We start from the raw sequence: 21342 nt of genomic DNA, 5'->3' as shown, positions 1-21342 counted from the left end.
CCTAAGCATAATTATAAGTAACATATATGCAATTGCACATTTGTAAATGATTATGTTTTTCTAATACACATACACATATATGTAACCATAATATATTTTTTATAAGGTTTATCGCTATTACCTAAAACCATTGCATGTAACCATCGGTGGTTTAAGTACCACACTTGGGCCACCCAACTAGAATTAGGACATGCTGATCTCTTGCCTTGTCAGTGAAAAAAACATAACTTTGCAAGAAAATATATATAAAAAGCAACAACAACAAGAAAATGCATATGAGAAAGGAGTAGAATTGCTCAGGGCTGAGAGAGCGCCTAAGAGGAAAGATGGTAAAACAAAGTGTTATGCACGCTGTAGAGGGTCACATCAAAATGGGGTGAAAGGGGCTGTTTAAAGGTCTGAAGAAGCCATAAAAAACAAAGAGTATCTGTGCTCCCCATAGCCAGAGCGCTCTAGAGACCTGGGTTGTACAGCAAACTACCAAGTATCAAGGAATAACCAGAGACTCTTAGTAGCCCTATTCAGACCAGAATCCATTGCAGAATGAAGGTATTTTTCTTTTCCTGGGAGATGTGTGTCTTTTCTTAATACACAGACAAACAAACACTTTCTTTAGCTTTTGCTGTGAAGCAAATATTGCTTTCTGTTCACTTTTTTATTCTGTCTGACACTGTATTTTTTACTTAGGACACAGCAATAAGCCCCAAGTTTGACTGAATGTAATGTCATCCTGATTATCGAAGGTTGGGGGCATCCTGCAAGAGTGATACATAAAATAATGTGATATAAAAACAATCATAGAATATAAGACCTTAAAAAAGGAAAGAATATGGGGAAGTCAGTGTCCTCTTCGCTTAAAAATATTTGGCATATAGATTAATTCAGAACAACACTTTTAATACAAAGTAGGATTTAAAAAAATGCCTTACAGTAATAGGTTGAACCATATGAAGTTTGCTGTTTTTGACCTGCAATTAAGACAATTTCATTGGAGTCAATCTATATACATACTGTTTGGTTAACAGGTTAACTGTGTTTATCAGAGGAATTGGGTGAAATCAAGGGAGAGAGGGGAAACACATTTTACTTCACACACATTTGAATTATTATAATTTTTTTACAGGGGATATGAGGGGAATATAGTCATTTATGACTCGGTTTCATAACAAGACAATCACAACTAGCTTTTTACAAATTGACTAGATTTGAAGAAAATAGACATTTCTAATTGACATTATCTACAAGGCAAGTTTATTGTCATTACTGTGATAGCAGACAGGACATACCCACTGTCGTAGAGGGTACCTCTTGCTTTAGCTCTTTTGGGTGGTTTTATTCCTGAGAATTGTTGGGAGTTAATGGGGTCCTGTTTCAGGTGGCAATGTCTGGTCAAGGGCAGTTGCCAGCTAGGAGCCAAGGTCACTTCAGTACATGCTTAGGAATCGGTCTCTTTTTATCTTCCTGAGGAGACTGGATTCACATAGTGTACATGTATGTAGCTACATTCTGACAACACTCAACTCCCTTCTCACATGCATATTCTTTTTCTTTCTATTTTTTTTCCTATTTTTTTTTTCAAGTTCTTGCAAATTCATGTTTTTTCATGGACAGGGCAAAATATATTTTTAGTTTGCAATCATAGCAACCATAGAAATAAATTAAGTGTAAAGGTATATATTTTATTATTATAAACTTAGATTCAATACATATTTAAAAATAATATTTAAAAATAAATAAATCAGGGGTTGAGGTCTTTGATGTAAGTATTCCCTGCAAGTATTTTAGCTATAAAGAAACATTTCTGTATTTTGATTTGAGGCTCTACTATGTTGTCATTCTAACTCTGGATTATAAATTTTATAAAAGTATAATAATAAATTCTTTAAGGAAGACAGTAGGCATCATTATGTAATAAGGCAGATGTCCTTATATGGTATCACTTTTTCAGGACAATTGAATGAGACATATTTATTCCTTTAAGTAAGTAAGTAATGTATAAGCAAACTCCAGGTACAAATTCCTGCAAACTTGCATATAATCAAATAGTCTAATGAGATCTTTGCTGACATTAGGATTAACAAGGGACATTTTAAAGGTCTGGGGGTAGGAAATTGGAACACTGTTAGCAGCTCAAGAGTAAAGATCTATCTCCAAAAGAAAGTCAAATTTTCTAGGCTTTCAGATTACATTCTGAAATGGCTAATTAGAATACATTCTTGTTTAGCCCTGCACTAGAGCAACACCATTATTAATTATGCAAACATTTTTTTTGATGGATAAACGAATTTGAGAATGACTCAGCAAGAGTCTTGAAAATCAAATACTTCTACCTGCTTGAACCTGTTCTTTTCAAATGTGCTCCCCTTCTCTGTGAGCTGGGGGTTAAAAATTTGAGGTCTACACATGGGAGGCTTCATCACTGGCATGGCATCCGAGGAAGCCCATTTGGCCAACCAGTTCTACTTAGTCCTGTCATCCTTTTACTTTTAGTTTAAATTGGAAATTGCTGATACTTCTTCAAGGTTAGCCTCTAATTTTTCTTTAACAAACATAAAACCTGGTCAAATCCCATAACCAAAGACTGGGTCTACCTGTCAAAGGTGTGTGTGTGGGGGGGAGGGGGGGTGGGTAGATGTCTGTGTGTAGTTATCTTCATATTTCCCACTAGATGAATCTGTATGTTGATGGTAACTTGGGAAAAGGGGGGGGATTTAAATGTTAAATAAAGATGTAAAGGCAATAGAAGATTTTTTACAAGTCCCTGATAAAGTGACAGTTCAAGATTTAGTTGGAAAAGGGAAGGGTCTCAATCACCAGTCCTTTGGAAATTTGGGCGTGACGTCGTCTCACCTATTTTGGAAACTACTTGCAGATGTGGGGAAACCTCTGAATTGCTCACAACAGGGGTTTTGCCGAGATTTCCTCTGATTTTTTTTTTCCTACCCAATTTCCCACAACCTGTGTTTGTCTTGCATCTGCTAGGCTGTCATGTGGTTTACCTCGCTGTTCCTGCTGCCAGCTTTTACACACTCTCCTCTGAAATAAAACAACTCAAGCCCAAGGATACTGAGCAACTAATTCTGGGCATGGGCGCCAGAACTGTCATAGAAAATTTGCTTCCCGAGTATTCCTTTCCAACTTCCCTTCCTGCGCCACGTGAGCCAAAGCGCCAGCCCATCAGCAAGGTCTTAGCGTTTCCTGCTGCTGCAATCTGTAACTTGACTTTGGATTTTTTTTTTTAAATTGCAGTTTTGAGGATCGTGGCTCTTAGCGAAAGTTTTTGTTTATGAGACTTTTAAAGGGATCCATTTCTTTACCTAAGTCGCGGAGGCTCTGACAGTTACCCTCTTCTCCTGGGCTGCACTAAGGTTAAACGGCTGCAAAGGAAAGAAACACACTCGCTGTTTATTTGGGGGGAGGGGAAGTAGAGATTTGTAACTAAGTTATCACGATCCCTTGTGTCACCCCCGGTCTGGCACTTAAGACTGATACATACATCATCTATTAATTGCTGTCGCAGACAGAGATACATAATATATTTATTTTTATCTTCAGTAAAATAGAAATGGAATTGTCAGCGCGCTCGCGTCTGTTTGTTTGTAGAAGGCTATCAAAAGGAGTCAGAGAGGAGGCTGTGGCCCGGATCCTGACCCTGATTGTATGAATAAGTAAGCAGGATGCAAGTGATTGGGTTAGATGCTGTGAAGAATTTTTTTTTTTCCAAGTTAGGAAGAGGGTAAAAAGACAGCCTGGGGGGAAAAGGGCAAACAGTGCATCCCCAAATCTTCACACTTTTGCATCTCCTTGCAGTCAGTTGCTTTGCTGGCTTTTGCAGGCTTTTAAGGTCTCGCGGCGTAGACATGCCTGCCCCCCACCCCCTTCCTCGGTCTCCCCTTTCAGTTCAGATGTGCTGATGTGCAGACCGGATTCATCTTCCCGGAGCGGCGGCAGTGGCGGCGGCAGGCGCAGGCGGCAGCGGCTCGCACTCGGCTGCCGGGTCCTGGCTTTGGCGGGGGCGCAGCACGGGAGCCGGAGCTCCGGTGGCAGCTGAACCCGTGGGGCGCCGCTTGCCCAGCCGCAGCCGTGGGAAGTTCGGCCGCCAGAAGGACTACCTGGCAGGCTGCGAGCGCCCGCTCCGCAAGAACCGAGTTTGCCCGCAGCTGCCCCTCCCTGCCTCCGGGAGCGGAGCTTCTTACCTGCCCTCCGCCCACCCGCGGGCCCCTCGCCAACTTCTCTCTGCAACTGGGGGTAACAGGCAGTTCTTGCCCTCTCTACTGTCCCAACGGCACCCGCATGTCTCCGGACACCTGAACACCCTGGTCCCGCCGAGAAGCCTCCCGGTGGGAGAGAGGCACTGGTCCCCCTCGCCCCGCGCATCAACGCATACCGCGGACGCTTCACCTCCCAGTCCAGTCCCCTCCTTTTCCTCCAGGGGAGGAGGATGGGGTTGGAAACGCTTTCCCTGAGGATGCTCGTGTGGCTGGTGGCCTTGTGGATTGTCTTCCACGGGGAGCTGTGGGTTTGCACTGGCCTCGATTATGATTACACTTTTGATGGGAATGAAGAGGATAAAGCAGAGACGATAGATTACAAGGACCCGTGTAAAGCTGGTAAGTGCCTCTCCAGGTTGGGACGGTGGCGCGCCGCGGGGCCGCGGCGCTGGATTGCCGATGGGTGGCGGTGGGAGCTCACCTGTTTCCTTCCCTCTCTTGCCAGCCCCGCCGCCCCTCCTTCTCTTCCCCTCCCTCCTGTCCCCTCCCTACCCCAAGTGGCAGCCGCTGCGGCTGGAGTTGACTGGAGTTCCGTGTTAGTGGCATGGAATGCCAAGCTCCCGTCTCCCAGTTTGGAAGAAAATAAAACGTCCTGGAGTTCTGATTCCTCTCCCCTCCCCCAGCAAAACGAAACAAGCCATAAACACAGCTGGCTGCCGTAGGTTTTAAATACCAGCACTCAGCCGGCTCTATGCCTGGAGGGGACAACACCTCCTCTTTGTTCCAGGGAGCGGTTCCCCAGTGCTCGCCTGAGCCCGAGTGGGCAGAGTTCCCTGAAAGGTGGGTGGGGATGGAAATTGCTACCTCGGGACACCTTTGCTCCCTCTTTCGCCAGGGATTTCAAGTGTGGGTTCCAGGAGAGAAGGGGATTGTGATGACCTTGGAAGCTCTCACGCTAGATGCAATTCAAATGCATGTGCTCATTTAAACTGAACCTTAAAAAGAAAACCAAGTTGATACCCCTTTCAAACTTATGTCTTCCTTCTTCCGTACACTCCTGGGAACTGCAGTTAGACTGGCACTGTCTGAAACTCAGCTTCTCCTCGCCTGGTCCTGGAGCACCCTGGGACCTTCCACTCCCCTCGGCTACTCCCGTGCCTCTGCGGGTCTCCACTCCCGGGAGGAGTGGTGCTTCCCTCTCACCATCGCAGGTCTGAGGCGCACGTGCCACGGCCGGTGACCACGTGGGCGCTGGCGCCCCAGGGTGCCAGCGCCCACCACCTGTCCGGTGGGACCCTGGGGGCTCCTGGACCCTTGCTCTCCTGAATTGAGGTTGAGGTGACCTGGATTCAGTGCGGACTCACGACTGACTTCAGAAGCAAGGTTACAGGGGTTGTTGGGGCCAACTTGACAGAATCGTTTGTAAGCTGAAGGCACATTCTGTCCCATCTCTAGAGATGTGGGCCATGGCAAAGCAAAGAGGAGGGGAGTGGGTCAAGTATCAAAGGTATCTATCTATGCCTCTCCAGAGTGTGTGAGGGGTTGGTCGGCCTGGGCCTGCGATCTCTTCCCTTCCACAGCTAGATAAACCTCATTCGTCCTCTCTTGGGCCTGAAGGAAAGGAGCAATGTACACAAATGAAGGAACATGCTGGAAATTCCCCTGTTAATTTGTCCCTTTGATGACACATTGTTCTGACAAGGAGGGTATGTGTGTTGCGTTCCTGTTATCAGACCTTTCTTTGTGCAGACACTTAACACTCAGAGTAGCTTAGCAGAAACTTGTCCATCTGGAACTCAGAATTCTGATTTAATTCTATTTAGGTTATAATTTTCTCCTGTCATCTTTAACATTTAATTTATCCAACCAAAAGTTTCTTGGGACTTCCCTGATGGTTTGGAGGACACCACACATTTTGCTATGGTGTGACTAGTGGCCGGGCAAGCAGAATTCAGTACTATGCAACTCTCTAAGCATGTTATTTATTGAGAAATTAGTTTTGAATAGTGTTTACAACTGGGTGAAAATTGTTCACGTTCTTGTTTCAGGTAAGGTAAAAATGAAGTAAGTTATTTCTGAAGATTGTCTAGGAAAACATCTGTTCTGATGCTCTGTTGTGTGAAAGATTAAACCAGCTATCAACCCTGAGAACCAGGGCATATATAGGTATACATTGGTCCAATTTCAGGAAAAAAAATGTAGTTTCCTTCGTAAATTAAAATAAAAGTGTCTGTCTTTTAAAAATATTAACTTCAAATATGAATATATTATAAGTATCAAAAAATAGCTAATACAGTTTTAGAAGTTGTTTCATGTGTATCTTATGTTAGTAATTGTCCAGAGAAGGTACTGTGAATATAAGTGTTTTTTTTCTTTTTATAAATGTTTTCAATTTTAAAGTTTCAGTAGTTTGCACCTTGCTATTGAAACACCTCAAGCACAAATGTTTATTTTCCTCAGTAAATAAATATCTAGGGCAGGAAAAAACAATCTTTAATAGCATTTACTTTTGTTTTCTGTTTAATACTGGTTATTTTTTAACATAGCCGTTGAAGTTAAAGCAAGAACCAACTTTGAATGGGTTATTACTCTAACCTTATTTCTTCCCTGTCTTTGAGTACAAGAGGCATACTTTGTGTGTGTGTGTGTGTGTGTGTGTGTGTGTGTGTGTGTGTGTATGTGTATGCACTAGCAAAAGTATAATAAGAATGGCCTAAGTGGAAGGCTGAAAAGAAGTTTACCCAAAATCAGAGAACACTTTAAAATTAACCCTGCTTTTTAATTTAGTGAAATGAAAGGCTTCAATTTGCCATCTTGGCCAAAGAGTGGCAAAATCTTAATGCCTCCCTTTTGGCACTGTATAAGACAGAAGTTATAATAACAGGAAGAAAAAAAAATTTAAATGGTACATTGAAATCCCAAACAAGAGTCGAAAAAAGGTCACTAAAATAAGAAAGATGAGGACAGATATGTGAAAGATGGCTATGCAAAGGTAAGAGAAGCTGCTTACCAAACTCGGGGGCACCTTTCCACAGAGCAGAATGGAGGGCATGGCCCTGGAAAAAAGTGCCCTTTGTGAACTTCTCTCGCAGGGGTCCTAAACTACACAGTAGCTCGCTGCCATAATGACTGACATAGCTTTATGGTGCCAGAGCACTTTTGAGTACATTAAGTCAGCTCAGTTATGGAGGAATTTGTTAACATCCCCATTACACAGATAGGAAAACTGATTCTTAGTGAAGTTAAAAGTGTTTGTTAAGATTACTCAGAACTTGATTCCAAGTTTCCTAGCTGCAAAGTCCAGCTATGTTAACGTTGTGGACCAGTGATGCAGATTTGTGTCTATATATTTAAATGCCCCATCCTCAATGTGTTAAATGATTATGCTGTGGTCTTAGCTGGGCTTTTGTAGGCTCCTTGAAATGCAAACAATAGAAATTTATCCAGGTTTACTCAGTCTGGACTAATAGAAATGTAGTTACTTTCATATCTGATATGAGTGGAATGACTAATAAAGTAGTTTCATCTTTTCCAAACCCAATTAGAATATAAAGTCCTTGAGGACAAAGGTGATACCTGTTTTTTAATGTTTATCACAAGATTGATTACCCCTGTTAGGTATCTAGTATGGTTTCAATACCTTCTCAGTATCTATAGATTATTGATAATGATCTTTATCCTTTATCTGCAAACTTCTGCTCTAACCAAGATCAAATGTTACCACAGAAAGAATATTCATAATGCTACTTTGTTAAGCACTGTGCCATCCTTAATATACTTGTGAAACAATATTATTTATATACCCATCACAACTCTGCTTTCAGGTTCATGAAACTGTAGATCAAAAAGGGAGCCTTATATTAATATAATTGAACTTTGATTTAGAAAGATATTTTTTGGTGTAAGTGAAAGTAGGCAGTTAATACAGCATGGCATCAGATACATGTATATAGCCAAGTCCTTTAGGATAGAATATAGGTAATTAATCTCTATATACATAGGTAGACACAAAGATGCAGATAAATTCACAGGAATGTCTGACTGACTGTCTTTCCTGAGTGCAGTACGTGGTCATCTGAATTTGCAATCAGGTTTCTCTTCCTCCCTCTAGTTCAGGAGGGTCCTGAGGGATGTTGAGAAGCTGATGCCGCAGGAAGTCATTCCAGAATAGAGACCGAGGTGTCCTGTTTCATTGTTGAACTGTTCCAGTAGGTGTTAATCTGAGTAGTAATATCTGTGAAGAGCCTGGGCAAATTCAGTGTGTAAATTAATCTCTCAGATGTGTCTAGAGATTACCTGGAAAAGCAGAGACCTGAGAACCCAACTCGGTATTCACAACTCCCTCCTTCTCTTCCTCCCCACCTCTGTCCCTCCTACCTCCATCTTTTGACTCCTTTCTTCCTTCTTCCCTCCTTTTGTATTAAGGGGATATCAGGAAAGCTCAAGGACTTGAAAAAATAAGTAATAAAGGTGATCGAAGAAATTAGTATTTTGAATGATGGGTAGAGACTGATAAGACGGAGGTAAAATATTTGTTCAGAAGGGTAACCTTATCCTCTTAGACAAGTGTAAGCATCCTGAAAAAAAAAAAAAAGACTTTCTACCACTTTCTGAGTCAATGAGTCCTTTTCTTGGAAATAATCCAAGCATGATTAAAGGTCAGTGACTTGCAAGGTGAAATTTGCCTTTAGAGTAGCACACGCAAGCCTGTTTATATAGAAATAGGTTTTTGGCATCCTGAAGGATTCTTTTTTCTGCTTTGCTTTATAACCGGTGTCCTAGTGCCCTGGTATACTAATTCTTTGGGATAATTTCTACAAGTTTATCATTTCTCTATAAGGTGTTCTCATTCTTGCAGCCCTCAATGCTGTACTTTCTAGCCTCATTGTCAGTCTCCTAGGTAAGGCATTTTAGAATTTGATGTTTAACCCCGTGTCTACTTGATTCCATCATAATATTTAATATCCAAACATATATTTTTGTCAGTCGGCACCTCTCTAGGTTACCAAGCCCTCATGTCAAAAATGCATTTCATAGAGCCGCTTCTCTTAGTCTCCTCTGTTTTAGTTTTCATTCCTCAGATTAAAAAAATTTTTTCTCCTTCTTCCTCTGGGGCCAACAGAGAAGTAGCCAAAATATAGTTTTTGCAATAGGGATGGATAAGGCATTCTATTCTGTATACTCGAATTCTCTTCTTCATTTGCTAATGGTTACTTTTTAGCCTTTGTCATGAGGGCTTACATTCAGTTTGGGCCCACAAATGGCAGTTACTATTATCAGGTATGAATAAGATACATTATTTTTTCTTAAATATATTCCCTCAGACTAATAATTCCGTGAATTATTACATGAACTATCTTAGAGAAGAGATTCCAGTTAAGGGATTTCCCACCTTTTCTGTTTAGGCTTCCTTAGTCCACGGTTAAACAGTTTAAGGTGTGTAAGAGCCTGGCAAAGGCTTTTTGAAAAAGTTAGTATGTAATTCTACAGCTTTTCCTCTTGCCCTCATGATGGCTCACTTTTCTACAAAATCTTAATATACACCATGCAGAGCTTCTACAGAAACTATATTGCCTTCTCCCGTTGTATATGTATGAATCCTATTTTTGTACACCTTAGCAATGTGCCCTGAATTAAAATTTAGACTCACTTGCCTTGTAGTTGCCACCATATTCTCTGTAAACCTTAAGAATAATAGTCACATTAATAATCCCTTAGGCCTGTCCATCACTGAGTTTAGTGGAAAGAGGTAAGCCCTTAAATTTTCTAGGACTCAGGTAAAAAATATAAAGTGCTAGTGATGTACCATTAATTTGTTCCCTTTTAGAATTTTGTCTATTGTTTCTAATAGTACCTTAGGCCCATAGCTTAAAATATTTAAAACTAAGTCCCTTCCTAAGCTTTTCCAAGAATGGTTAGAAAAGATAGTGGCAAATAATTCATTTAAAATGAAGGCTTGCACATCCTGCTGGGACCATCTGGTGTCTGGGGAGGTGGGGGGAAAGGGGCAGTGCTGTTCCCCTGAACTGTAGGAAAGCCCCCTGCAGCACACTGAGCCCACAGCTAGGCCTGGGCTAGGCCAGGACTCAGGTGCCTGGCAAGATTCCTGGGGATGTAGGATTTCCTCTTCTGGGGAAATTTTGAGGCCTCTTACAGTTCTTTCATATTCCAAGGTCTGGAATTAACCTTGGACTTTTCCTTCCTAAATTAAGGAGTGAAGAGCCCTCTCCCCAACCCTGTATACAGTAGAATGATTTATCAATAAGGCTTTAGCAGTTTATTTTTTTTTTAGTTATCTGTTGAATAATAATGCTTGGGAGGAAAATAAAAAAATAAAATTATAGCCCCAAAGCTATGGAATGAATTCCATAAAATGTGTTTTTTTCCCCCCAGAAAGTGGGAGGAGGGAATCCCTTGCTTGTTTATTGAGTTCTTGCCATTGTCAGCCCTGGAAATGGGATATTGACTATTAGATTTTGAGACATTGCAGGCTGGCTAATGGAATGCTTGTTTTGTCAGCGCCTTACAAAATGTGTGCTAATCCTGTCAAGCTAGTCTAAAGAGCTCAGCTATATATTTGTATTAAGAAGTATTGTAAATTAGGTGTTAATTGAAATCCAGAAAGCGAACGGAGGTGGTGTTTGTCTTACTGAGCTCTTCTCCTGAAATTTACATTTATAGTTTAAGCTAAAATATTTGCTATCGCCGGTATTAAAAAAAGAAAAAAATCTTTCTTGAATGAAAATAGTTCCAAAAAAGTTGAAACCATATATTAAATAGGCCAGAAGTGCTTCCAAATATGTTATTTTCCCAAGAAAACCTAGTTCTATGTTTTCGTATGCTGCTCAAAGCATTCACGTCAAGGTTTAAAAACGACATTTCAACAGTTTTTAACACCCTGCACCATTTTACAAATCGTGGGAGTCACTACAGAGATGGAGACATAAACCATGTACTTATATTAGCATTTGCTATCTTCTGTGTTGTTGAACTTCCTGTTGATGCCATTTAATTTGCGTGATGGGGGAGGCAGAGGTGGAGGGGTAAGAGGGTGGAATCGTTTCTTCATTCCTGACATTTCTCATCTAGTTAACCTGTCAGCACATGGGTTGTGCACCATAGGGGCACCGCCAATGGCTCCTGGCCTACTTGCTGATATCAGAGTCTTCTGAGATCTCTTCTTTGGCCATGAGTGGATTTGAAGTGTTTATTAGCATAATCTCAGTTCTTGTACAGCATTGGGAACCACCTTAGCTTCAGTTCAGTGGATTGACAGTCTTGGGACGGATGGGGCTCCAGTTCTCTGCCTTGATCCTTTTGAGCACAAATGCCTGGTAGTTGAGGGTTAATGGTATTTTGTGTTTTGTACTCAGGTTATTGTGTTATTTAGTATACCTCCTCTCGTGGAAGTTAAGCCTTCAAAACAGCCCAGGGAAGAACTTCAAACATAAATAGAAAACAGCCAAATGGAGAACTTTCAAGAGAATAGATTATTGGGCTGCAAATACCTAAAGTACCTATGAATTGCCTTCATGGCTGGTGTCAAAATAACATAGTTCATATTTTTACATTGAACATTTAAAATGGGCTTCTGTGTTCACCACATTCCCATCAATTAACATTATTGTTATCCCTTTTGGACACAAGAGGAAACAGATTCAGAAAGGCTCAGTGGCGGGGCTGTCATCACAGTTGATAAGTTGTGAGAACTTGAACCTAGGTCTGTCCTCCACAATACTTTCTTTTTTCAACCTCCTCCACTGGCTCCCCAGCCAGTAAAAATGTATTAAGACTGGCGATTGAAGTGATGGTATTTGTGCAGTGGGCGTCCATCGCTGTGCTTTTCTTTACTGAGACGGTATCTTGCCTTCAACATTCTTGCATTTTGTAAGCCATATACTGTATTGTCAGAGTAAGGCCAATACTTTCAACTGCATGGAATATAGGGCAGACCCTACTGCCTTTCAAGAAAGTATTTTTTTTTAAGTGTAGAAAGTTACCAATGAAATGCCCCAGTAATGTATGAGACAAGTGAAAATGCTAACTAGTGTTGGGGAGACACAGCTGTGTGTGCCCCCAAGTGTATAACTTGTAACAGTTGCCTTTTCATGTCAATGAGGGCAGGGGTCGAATTGGATTTGATTAAAATTCAGTCATTAGCGTCCCATTCTTGCCACAGACTCTAGCATTTTGTGTGGTATATGTTAAATTGTTTCACACTTTCGATTTGCTCTCTGAGTAGTCAGTGAATTCATGATCATGAGCCCATGAAGAGGATGAAGCACATTCTTTTCAAATGCAGGCAATTCGGGAAAGTGGTTTTCAGTGTACGTTATATATGTAAATGATGTGTGAATGCCTTTGAGAAAACAAATATGCTGCGGAAAGGTACATAAATAGCTTGATCCTTTCCAATCCCAACTAGTCTAAGAGCGCTAAGGTTAAACGCTTGAAAGCTTTTTAGAGATCGTAGGGGTTAACTTATTGAAACTCCAGTCTGGTTTCCTAAGAGTAAGAAGTCTGGTACATTCAAAATATATACTATATGTAATATTTATTGTATTACAATTTCTTTCAAGAAAAAAAAATTGTATTTTTTTCTATCAACTTTTCTAGGAGGAAGAGTTCCTGTTTGTACTTGTTCTCTAACAGTTGTTAGAACAAAGTCTGGTAAAACAGGCTCCCCTTTTCTGCCTCCTTTTCTAAACCTGAGAACAAGGGGAAGTTTTTCTTTTATATAGAGTTTTTTGGTCCCAGGAGAAGAAATATTATGTGCCCAGACCTAGGTGGAGTGTAGACTGCAGGCAGTCATCTGAGAGGAATAATTGGGATTTGCCATCTGGAATGGGTAACGGAAGTTCTGACCTAAATCAGGGACCTTGTGTTCCCTTATGTTTCTCGGGAGAAAGATTTGTGAGCAGTTTGCTGGGTGAGCTGGTAACCAAGAATTAAATTACAGAAAAAATAGATTGATTATAAAATACACATCCAGGGTGTCTCAGGTTAAAATGTTTACAATAGGAATAGATCTCTAGTATATGTAATGGAGCTCAGTGGTGGAATATGGCTTTATACACAAAACTGTTGGCTCCTAAACAAGTATCCTATAATGTATCTATATTGAATAGCACTTGTAGTTTAGTGTTTTAAGATTACTTGCCCTATGTTCCTCTTTGATGGAATTAGGTTTAGAATCTTGAACTCTGGATACCATGTGTTGCCATTGTTGCCATGAAATATCTCCCCCCCCCCACCCCCGCAGCTTTCTTTAGAATAGTGTAACTAAAAAACTTGGGTTTGAGACTTTAATGGATATTGTTTCATTGGGCTCACCATATAGTACCTGTATATGCTTTGGTAAGTTTTTAACCCCTTTGTGCTTCAGTTTTCTGATCAATGAAATGGAGTTGATGTTATTCTAATGGTGTTATTACAAGAATTAAATGGATGTAAAAATCACTTTGTCAAGAACATGGTAAACACTGTATAATTTTTATTCATGGTAGCATAAACATATAGGAAGTAGAGGCTTTTTATTTTGAATTGCAACTACTTATTTTTGGAAAGATGATCTTCATAAAAACATTTGTGGGCTAAAGTTGTTTTTTCTTGCCATATATGTGAAAATGCATTTATATCTCAAGTCCTCTAAATATTGCAACTGTGATTAAACCCCCCAAATAGATCTTTTCATTTGGGAAGTTATCAGAGGTAACAAATATAAACATGTCTATGTGTTGTTCTCTTGGCTATTTGCTCAAAAGCCTGACACACTCAAAATATATTGACAATTTTCAATTTACATTGTCTAATGTGTGAATAAAATCTTGGCTATCTATTCTTTCAGTAATTTCTGGTTCAGATTTTATTTGTCATCTGGATTAATTTAAGGAGTTTACATACTCACAATCCTATGTTTACACAGAGTTAAGCTTAAGCACATGGCTCTAAGCTACAAATATTCATAAATTCATCAAACCATTATTGAACACTGACTGTGAATGAAACATGAATATATCCTTGGGGTTACAGAAATATGAAATATGATATAATGCCTGACCTGGTGTAGTCTTAACTTTACCATTTGCAGCTAGGTGATAGTTTATGTGTAAATAGTTGTTTATAGTCAAATTACATAATTGTATGCTAAAGTTATTTCAATTTAGTATTTGAAAATGGATCCTAATACAAATTATGATAATCAGGATGTCTTTCTTATAAATATTTCCTGGAATTTTCTTTACTTATGGTATACAGTAGTCCTCCCTTATTTGCAGGGTACAGTGGATGCCTGAAACTGGATAGTGCCAAACTCTATTTATATACTGCATTTCTTTCCTCTGTATACATACCTATGATAAAGTTTAATTTATAAATTAGGCAGTGTCATGGATAGAAGATTTTTTATTACTGTAGATCTTAGAAACCTTAGCATACACTATTTTTCTTTATTAAACCAAGAACTTTCACCTTTTCACTTAAAGGAAGCTTCTCTTTGGCATATCTGAATTGCCAGCATCACTACTCTTGAGCTTTGGGGCCATTATGAGTAAAATAAGGGTGACTTGAACACAAGCACGGCGATACCACCGCAGATGATCTGGTAACTGAGATGGCTGCTAAGTGACTCACAGGCGGGGAGTGTCCACAGCATAGAGATGCTGGACAAAGGGATGATTTGTATGGGGGGCTGGACTCCAGAGATTTTGTCACGATACTCAGAATGGCACACCATTTAAAGGCTATGAATTGTTTATTTCTGGAACTTTCCATTTAATATTTTCAGACTGTGGGTAACTAAAACCATGAGTAGCTAAAACCATGGAAAGTGAAACAAACCACAGATAAGCGGAGACTACTGTATGAAGAAGACTAAAGCTTTGCGGAGAGCATAACAATGTTTAAGTGGACACTTTGCAGACTTTGTTATATGGCAGTGGACTGGGATGGAATGTAACCAATCATTACTTATGTAGTTATTTGCAAGGGGTCTCTATTAGCAATCATGATTTCCATTTATTTTTTTCTCGAATAGTTTGATTTTAAAATGTCAGCTTCTTGTTTGTCATATTTTCCCACATTATCTACTACTAGAGGACATTTCTGTCCTCCACACTATCTCTGTATCCTGGTACATGGTTGATTTTTGTTTGTTTGTTTTGTTTACAGGTCAGGAGAAGCAAAAAACAAATGATAAATGAAATTAGTGTCTAGTATTTTTACTTGTACTATTGTACTGTGGTTTTGAAAAGCGAATATAAGTTTTGATTTGTTTAAAGAATTCTACATCGGTAGTGGTATGGCAGTTGGGAAACAACTTGTAATGGTAGTCACGAAATGTAAATTCCAGTACTGGTTCTGCCTGTGTATTTGTGTGTAACTTTGGGGACATCCCTTAATTTTCCTGGGATCAGTGTCTGAGGCTTAGAAATCCTTAAGTTGTTCAAGCCGTAAGTCTTTTTGAATTCCGGTGTCTCTGATATCAGAAGCAAGAGCTCTTGTGAAGTGGTACAAGGAAGTCTCAAGGCCACGGGTCCTCACTGTCTGCAGAGAGGAAAGGAAGGTGTTTATACCTCTCCAGTGGTCATTCTTCCTAACGCCTTAGGTTTTTCATACTTCCAGCCAAATCATGACAGGCACCAGGATGCTTCTGCAATAGGCTGTTTAGTTCCCTGACTTGACTTTGCCAAAATTAGCCTTGAAAGCAATTTATGCAGTTTTGCATCCTTCTCTTCCCACCTTAGTCCACTAGTAAAAAATCTACCAAAACCATGACAAGGCATCACCTATGTGTTTATCAGAACATGTCAGTCTCGCTTTACCATCAAAATGGACTGTTGCCCAGTTGGATATGATTCACTGGCGGTGATTTGCACATTGGATGAGCAAAACTTTGGGAGCATCCAATTCTTTCAAGTTTGGGGTCAGTACTCATAACGGGGAGAAGCGCTACAGGGAAGGATACTGTAGGAAAGTTTTTCTGTTTTAAAGAATTTTACTAAATACATGATATTAAAAGATACTTATATCAATTTATCATTTATATCTGTCCTTGGAAACATTCTTTCACTTGGCACAAGTGTATATTGTTGAATATCTTCATAAAATTCAACTTCACAAACTTTCAATTTATCTGAATTGTCTAGTAAGCAACTACCCTTTTCATCGTAAGTTAACTTATGTATAATATAGTTCTCTTTTTACATGAAGAGTCTCGTATTCTCAAACAAATGATTGGCAAAAGTTTCCATTCTTGAGCTTTTATGATGCCAATAAAAATGAATAGCATGAATCTAGGTAGTGTAGTTCAATTTAAAGAACACTGGATAGTGTGTCAGGAGACGTAGGTGCAAGTCTTGGCCCTTCTACTTCTAATTATGTTAACTTGGTTTACTTAATGTTGCTGAACTTAAATTCTGTCATTTGTAACATGGGGATAGTGATACCTAGTCGATAAAACATGTAAGGATTAAATGCACACAGTCTTGTTAAACTGTGATGCACTGTACAGACGTAAATTAATATTACCAATATTTTGCACCTGAATATGTTTCAGGGAGATACTTGAGGGATAAAAATAAGATGTGTTTCCATCCTATAAGTGTTTCAGTACTAGACAAAAAGCAGCACATGGTTCAATTATCAATGTGAAAGTGCAATAAACAAAACGCTGGTAACACAGAGGAGGAAAGCATTCGTTATGTTTGGGATTGTGAAGGTTTCTTTAAGGAAGGCGACATTTGAGCTGGACCTTGAAGTCTTATAATTTTTTTCCTGGAGAAAAACTTTGGAGTCAAATATCTAAGATAAAAACAGAAGCTGTGAGGATTTTTGTGCAAGTGTAGGAAGTGGTAAATAGTCTCATGTGGGCAGAGCAAAGGGTCTGTAATGATTTGTGCTTTAACAAGAAATGATTCTGGAAGGTGCAATGTAAAGGATCTTGAATGCCCCACTAAGGGTGTGAACTTGATCCCTTGGCAGTGGGAAGGAGACTTACTTAAAATTTACAGTAGATTATTGGTTTGATTACCACCATATTTTATAAAGATAGGTGATGATGTAAAGGATGGTCTGATGTAATTGGTGTAGGAAATAAAGAGCAAGCGGAGGCAGGGTGACTTGTTAGAGTTACAGTAGAGATAAGTGTTGATGAGTGCTTGCATTTGAACCATGTTAGTAGTTATAGAAAAGAGAGATTGGATTTAAGAGACCAGTCACCAATTGGGTAGTCTTGAGCTGAAGGTCAAGAGAATATACTTGAATGACTGGAGAGACAGTGATACAGATGAGTAAGGTAAGAAACCAAGGAAATATGTATATATATTTCTCTCTATGTATTAGATTGAAATATATATGTATTAGATTGGGGGGTATCACTTTGTGAGGGATGTATATGTCTGTTATGTTGCTTTGTACACCTGAAACAAATAAAAAAATAGAAGTTTATGTATTTACAAAGCAAATGAGGTTGGTTTTGAGATCCCTTGAGTTGCACGTAACACTCGATGTTTGTTTTCTCATGTTGTTGGTGTTCTTCAGGTGTGTATTGGTTATATTTGGACTTTTATGTTCTATATTAACCTTGAAATCTACTTGTCAAATTCCACTGTTTAGATTTAGAAAGGAATTACATTGATTCTATGTGTTAACTTAGAGAGAATTATTTTTATGAGACTGAATCTTCTAAGCCACGAACATGGTATATATCTCCATTTGTTTAGGCCTTCTTTAATACTGTTAAATAAATTTTTAGTGTTTCTGTAAAAGTTGTTCTCTGCATGTTTTGATAGATTTATTCATATAATTTCTATTTTTGATGAATAAATATATCTTTTTATAAAATTTCTCTTTTAAGCCTTTTGCTGCTGTTGTGTAGAAATATATTTGATTTTTGATGTATTTACTTTTTATTCAACATCCTTAACTGTCTCTCATTAATTTTAATAATTTATCTGTGTATTCTTCACATAGTCAATCAAATAATCTGCAATAAACATGTAATTTTATTTCTTCCTTTATAATCCTTATGCTTGTAATTTAATTTTTCTTGCTTTACTGTGCTGATTATCTTCTTGTGTTACATAGATGTGATGACTGAGGGCTAGCATACTCTATGCCTGGTTGTAGAGAATGTATTAAATCATTTATTAATTATGCTATTTGCTGTTTTTTATTTACAAAAGTAGATACCTTTTTCAGGTTAAGGAGTTCTGGTTTATTGCGATGATATAATTTATTTTTCCTTTTAATGTGGTGAATTAGAATAATTTATCTAGTAGTATTAACCCACTTTGCATTCCTGAGATGAACCCAATTAGAGCATGATCTATTACAGGCGTATCTTGGCGATATTGTGAGTTTGATACCAGACTACCGCAGTAAAGTGAGTCACACAATTTTTTTGGTTTCCCAGTGCATATAAAAGTTATTACACTATATCATACTCTATTAAGTGAGCAATAGCATTATGTTTAAAAAAACCCCACAATGTACGTACCTAATTAAAAAATACTTTATTGCTAAAAAAATGCTATCAGGCGAGCCTTCAGCAAGTCATAATCTTTTCATTGATGGAGGGTCTTGCCTTGATGTTGATGAAAATATGATATCTGCGAAGCACACAAAGGGAAGCACAATAAAATGAGGTATGCTTGCATTCTTTTTACATCCTTGGATTCTGTTTATTGACATTTAGTTTGGAATTTTTGTTGCTATGTTTTTCGTTAAGTTGGCCTTAGATTCTTCTTTTACTCTTCTTGTTGGGTTTTGGTGTCAAGATTATGTTAATCTCATAAATACTCTGGAATAATCTGTGGAAGATTGCAGTTATTCTCTTAATGAATATGAATGGATTTTTCTTTGCTTCTTTTGGGTGTCTGGGAGTACTAACAGTTCACAACAAGTTTAAACTAATTTTTTTGCTAGAATATTGGGCTACCGTGGTAATATCGAGTTAGAATGCCAATCTACTTTGGGGATAATTTTTACTTATGAGATTTCAAAGGATAATTGCTCCCACACCATTAGTTTCAAGCTTTTAGAAAATCAGATTTTGTGCTGTTAACCTGGGGTTGTGTGAGTGAGTTTAATATATTTATTCTTCCTTAAACTTAGGAGTCCCAGATTTGGGAGTCCCAGGTTATCTGATTAGACTTTCCACCTTGGCTTTGCCTTGGACTGTGTCCTCTGGCTTCTGAGCCCTGCTTGACAATTCAAGAGTCATGTCAACCTAGCTTGGAAATTCCCTCAGTTGAAAAATGACTTTAGTCTTCTGCTTATCTTTCTGGATTCTTTCCTTCACTCAACCATGAAAATGTTTTTACTCATCCTGTCATATATTCAGGGAGATTTAAAAAAATACTTTATTTTGCAGCTTTAGTGATGCAGGAAGTTCAGCCTCAGTACTTAGTATGCCATGTTGGCAGAAACGGCAGTCTCTAAAGAGGACTAAATGTTAAAAAGTTCTTTATAATGTTAAACATCATCAGGCATTTCCTTATAGAACTTAAAAATCATATTGATTAAATGGCTTTATTTAAAACTCATTTATTATTGCACATTAAATATAACCATAACGTTTTTGGTTTTTTTTAAGCTGAGCCATCCTGCCACCTGTTGGCAGCTCAGCAGCTGCTCAGCTTGGGCTGGACTCGAGCCGCTGTTGCTCAGAGCTCAAACTCTTGAGTGAGCTCTTAACCAACTGAGCCACTCGGCTGGCCCCATAACGTTTTTTTTTTTTATGAGAATATATCATGTATTTAATTTTGTTAACATGGGAATTTCATAATGATTAAGCTACCATTTGTTTTAGCTGACTTTTCAGGATGCATGAATTATTTGTGAAGACTTCATTATAACTGTAAACATTTTTATGCCCTTCACTTGAAAGGATTCAATTCAAATTTCACAGGGGAAGAATATTTGTATGTAACTCAAACTAGCCATTATGATTCTCAGGGGAAAGATACTGCTTGAGTGAAGCAGCATGCAAGTTACCTACACTGACTAGTGCTGTGTTTAGGCAAATTTGATTACTCTTCAACCTGTAGGAAGAGCTAAAATTTTGTTTCCCTAGACTTTCCAGTGAGGTAGATCAGGATTGTGTTTCTGCAACTTTTGATATTTAATGCATTCTGTTTTATTGATTTTGAAAAGAAGTAGAGAAACAACTCACCATCATTCAATCTCTGTAACTTTTTTAAAATAATAAGACTTTTCCTTTTCCTTTTTATAATTAAAAATGATCAGAATTTCTTTAACCTCTTCTTAGATGTTTATTTAAAATTTTAATAATACAACTTTTAACTTCAATTGACATTTACATTTATTCAAAATTTCCTGTATAACCTTTCAGTTACAGGGCCTCAAAGGAAATCTTATTCTTTAATTTGTAGAAATGTAGCTCTGAATGTACTTTGAAAGATTATAACCTTTAAACTCGTATTAGAGGAGTTTTAGTGCTATTCTGAAATCCTGATCATTCACAATTATTATGCTTAACCTATCTTGGAGCAGATGGTACAAACAGCAAATGTGTGAAGTTGATGATGGTGGTCTGTGAGTATGAATGGAAGTGAATTAGAAAGGTCACTCAGTGTCATTCACACTACAGTGTGTCATTCACTGATTCATTATGTTTTTTTTTTAAATATGCCATTAATGATTTCTCTGAATTAAGGATTGCTCTCTCTGTACCTCTTTTCCTTTAAAACACAAATACTCTATGTTGGGTAAATATTAAGCCATTGATATGAAAATCATTAACGTGAAAGATCAGGCCCATTTCATAAATGTACTAGAACAGAAAATAAGAAGGTGGAAAAAGCATCTCTGAGGATAACCCAGCCCACTTCACACTTTGCTTTTGCACAGCTCATAGTCTGGGTACCCCAATGACCCTTGCCCGTTAAACTTTTGCATTCCTTGTATTGGTGCCTCTGCACTACGCTCAGTCATTCTTACTTAGCCTTGATCTGGGGTGTGCCTGTAGAGATTTTACTTCTCTAAAGAAATTCTTCTGATATTTTTGCTTCAGGTCTTTCTTCAGGATGGTAGCTGTTTCCCTCAGTGCCAGCCCTTCTCATAGCTCCAAATTGTGCTTGTCTGTTGAGTCATTAGTGAGCATGTAAAC

General features: G+C 38.6%; 1 protein-coding gene across 3 annotated transcripts in view; it reads left to right on the top strand.

Annotated features, from left to right (window-relative positions):
* Positions 1 to 3877: 3877 nt before the first annotated feature.
* Positions 3878 to 21342, top strand: part of TLL1 (tolloid like 1) — a 175847-nt gene continuing 158382 nt past the window's right edge. Inside the window, exon 1 of one of the 3 annotated variants that reach the window (XM_019650600.1) lies at positions 3878 to 4610. Coding sequence is in view for 1 of the 3 variants with exons in the window: in XM_019650598.1 (XP_019506143.1) it covers positions 4442 to 4610 (169 nt within the window). In the remaining 2 variants the exon portion in view is untranslated. The remainder of the gene's footprint in view (positions 4611 to 21342) is intronic. The other 2 variants (XM_019650598.1, XM_019650599.1) reach the window with 2 other exon arrangements.

This window comes from Hipposideros armiger, unplaced genomic scaffold (assembly GCF_001890085.2).
Source record: "Hipposideros armiger isolate ML-2016 unplaced genomic scaffold, ASM189008v1 scaffold_142, whole genome shotgun sequence".
NCBI lineage: Eukaryota > Metazoa > Chordata > Mammalia > Chiroptera > Hipposideridae > Hipposideros > Hipposideros armiger.
The sequence above is the reverse complement of the archived record's forward strand: the minus strand, read 5'-3'. Positions and strand labels throughout refer to the sequence as shown.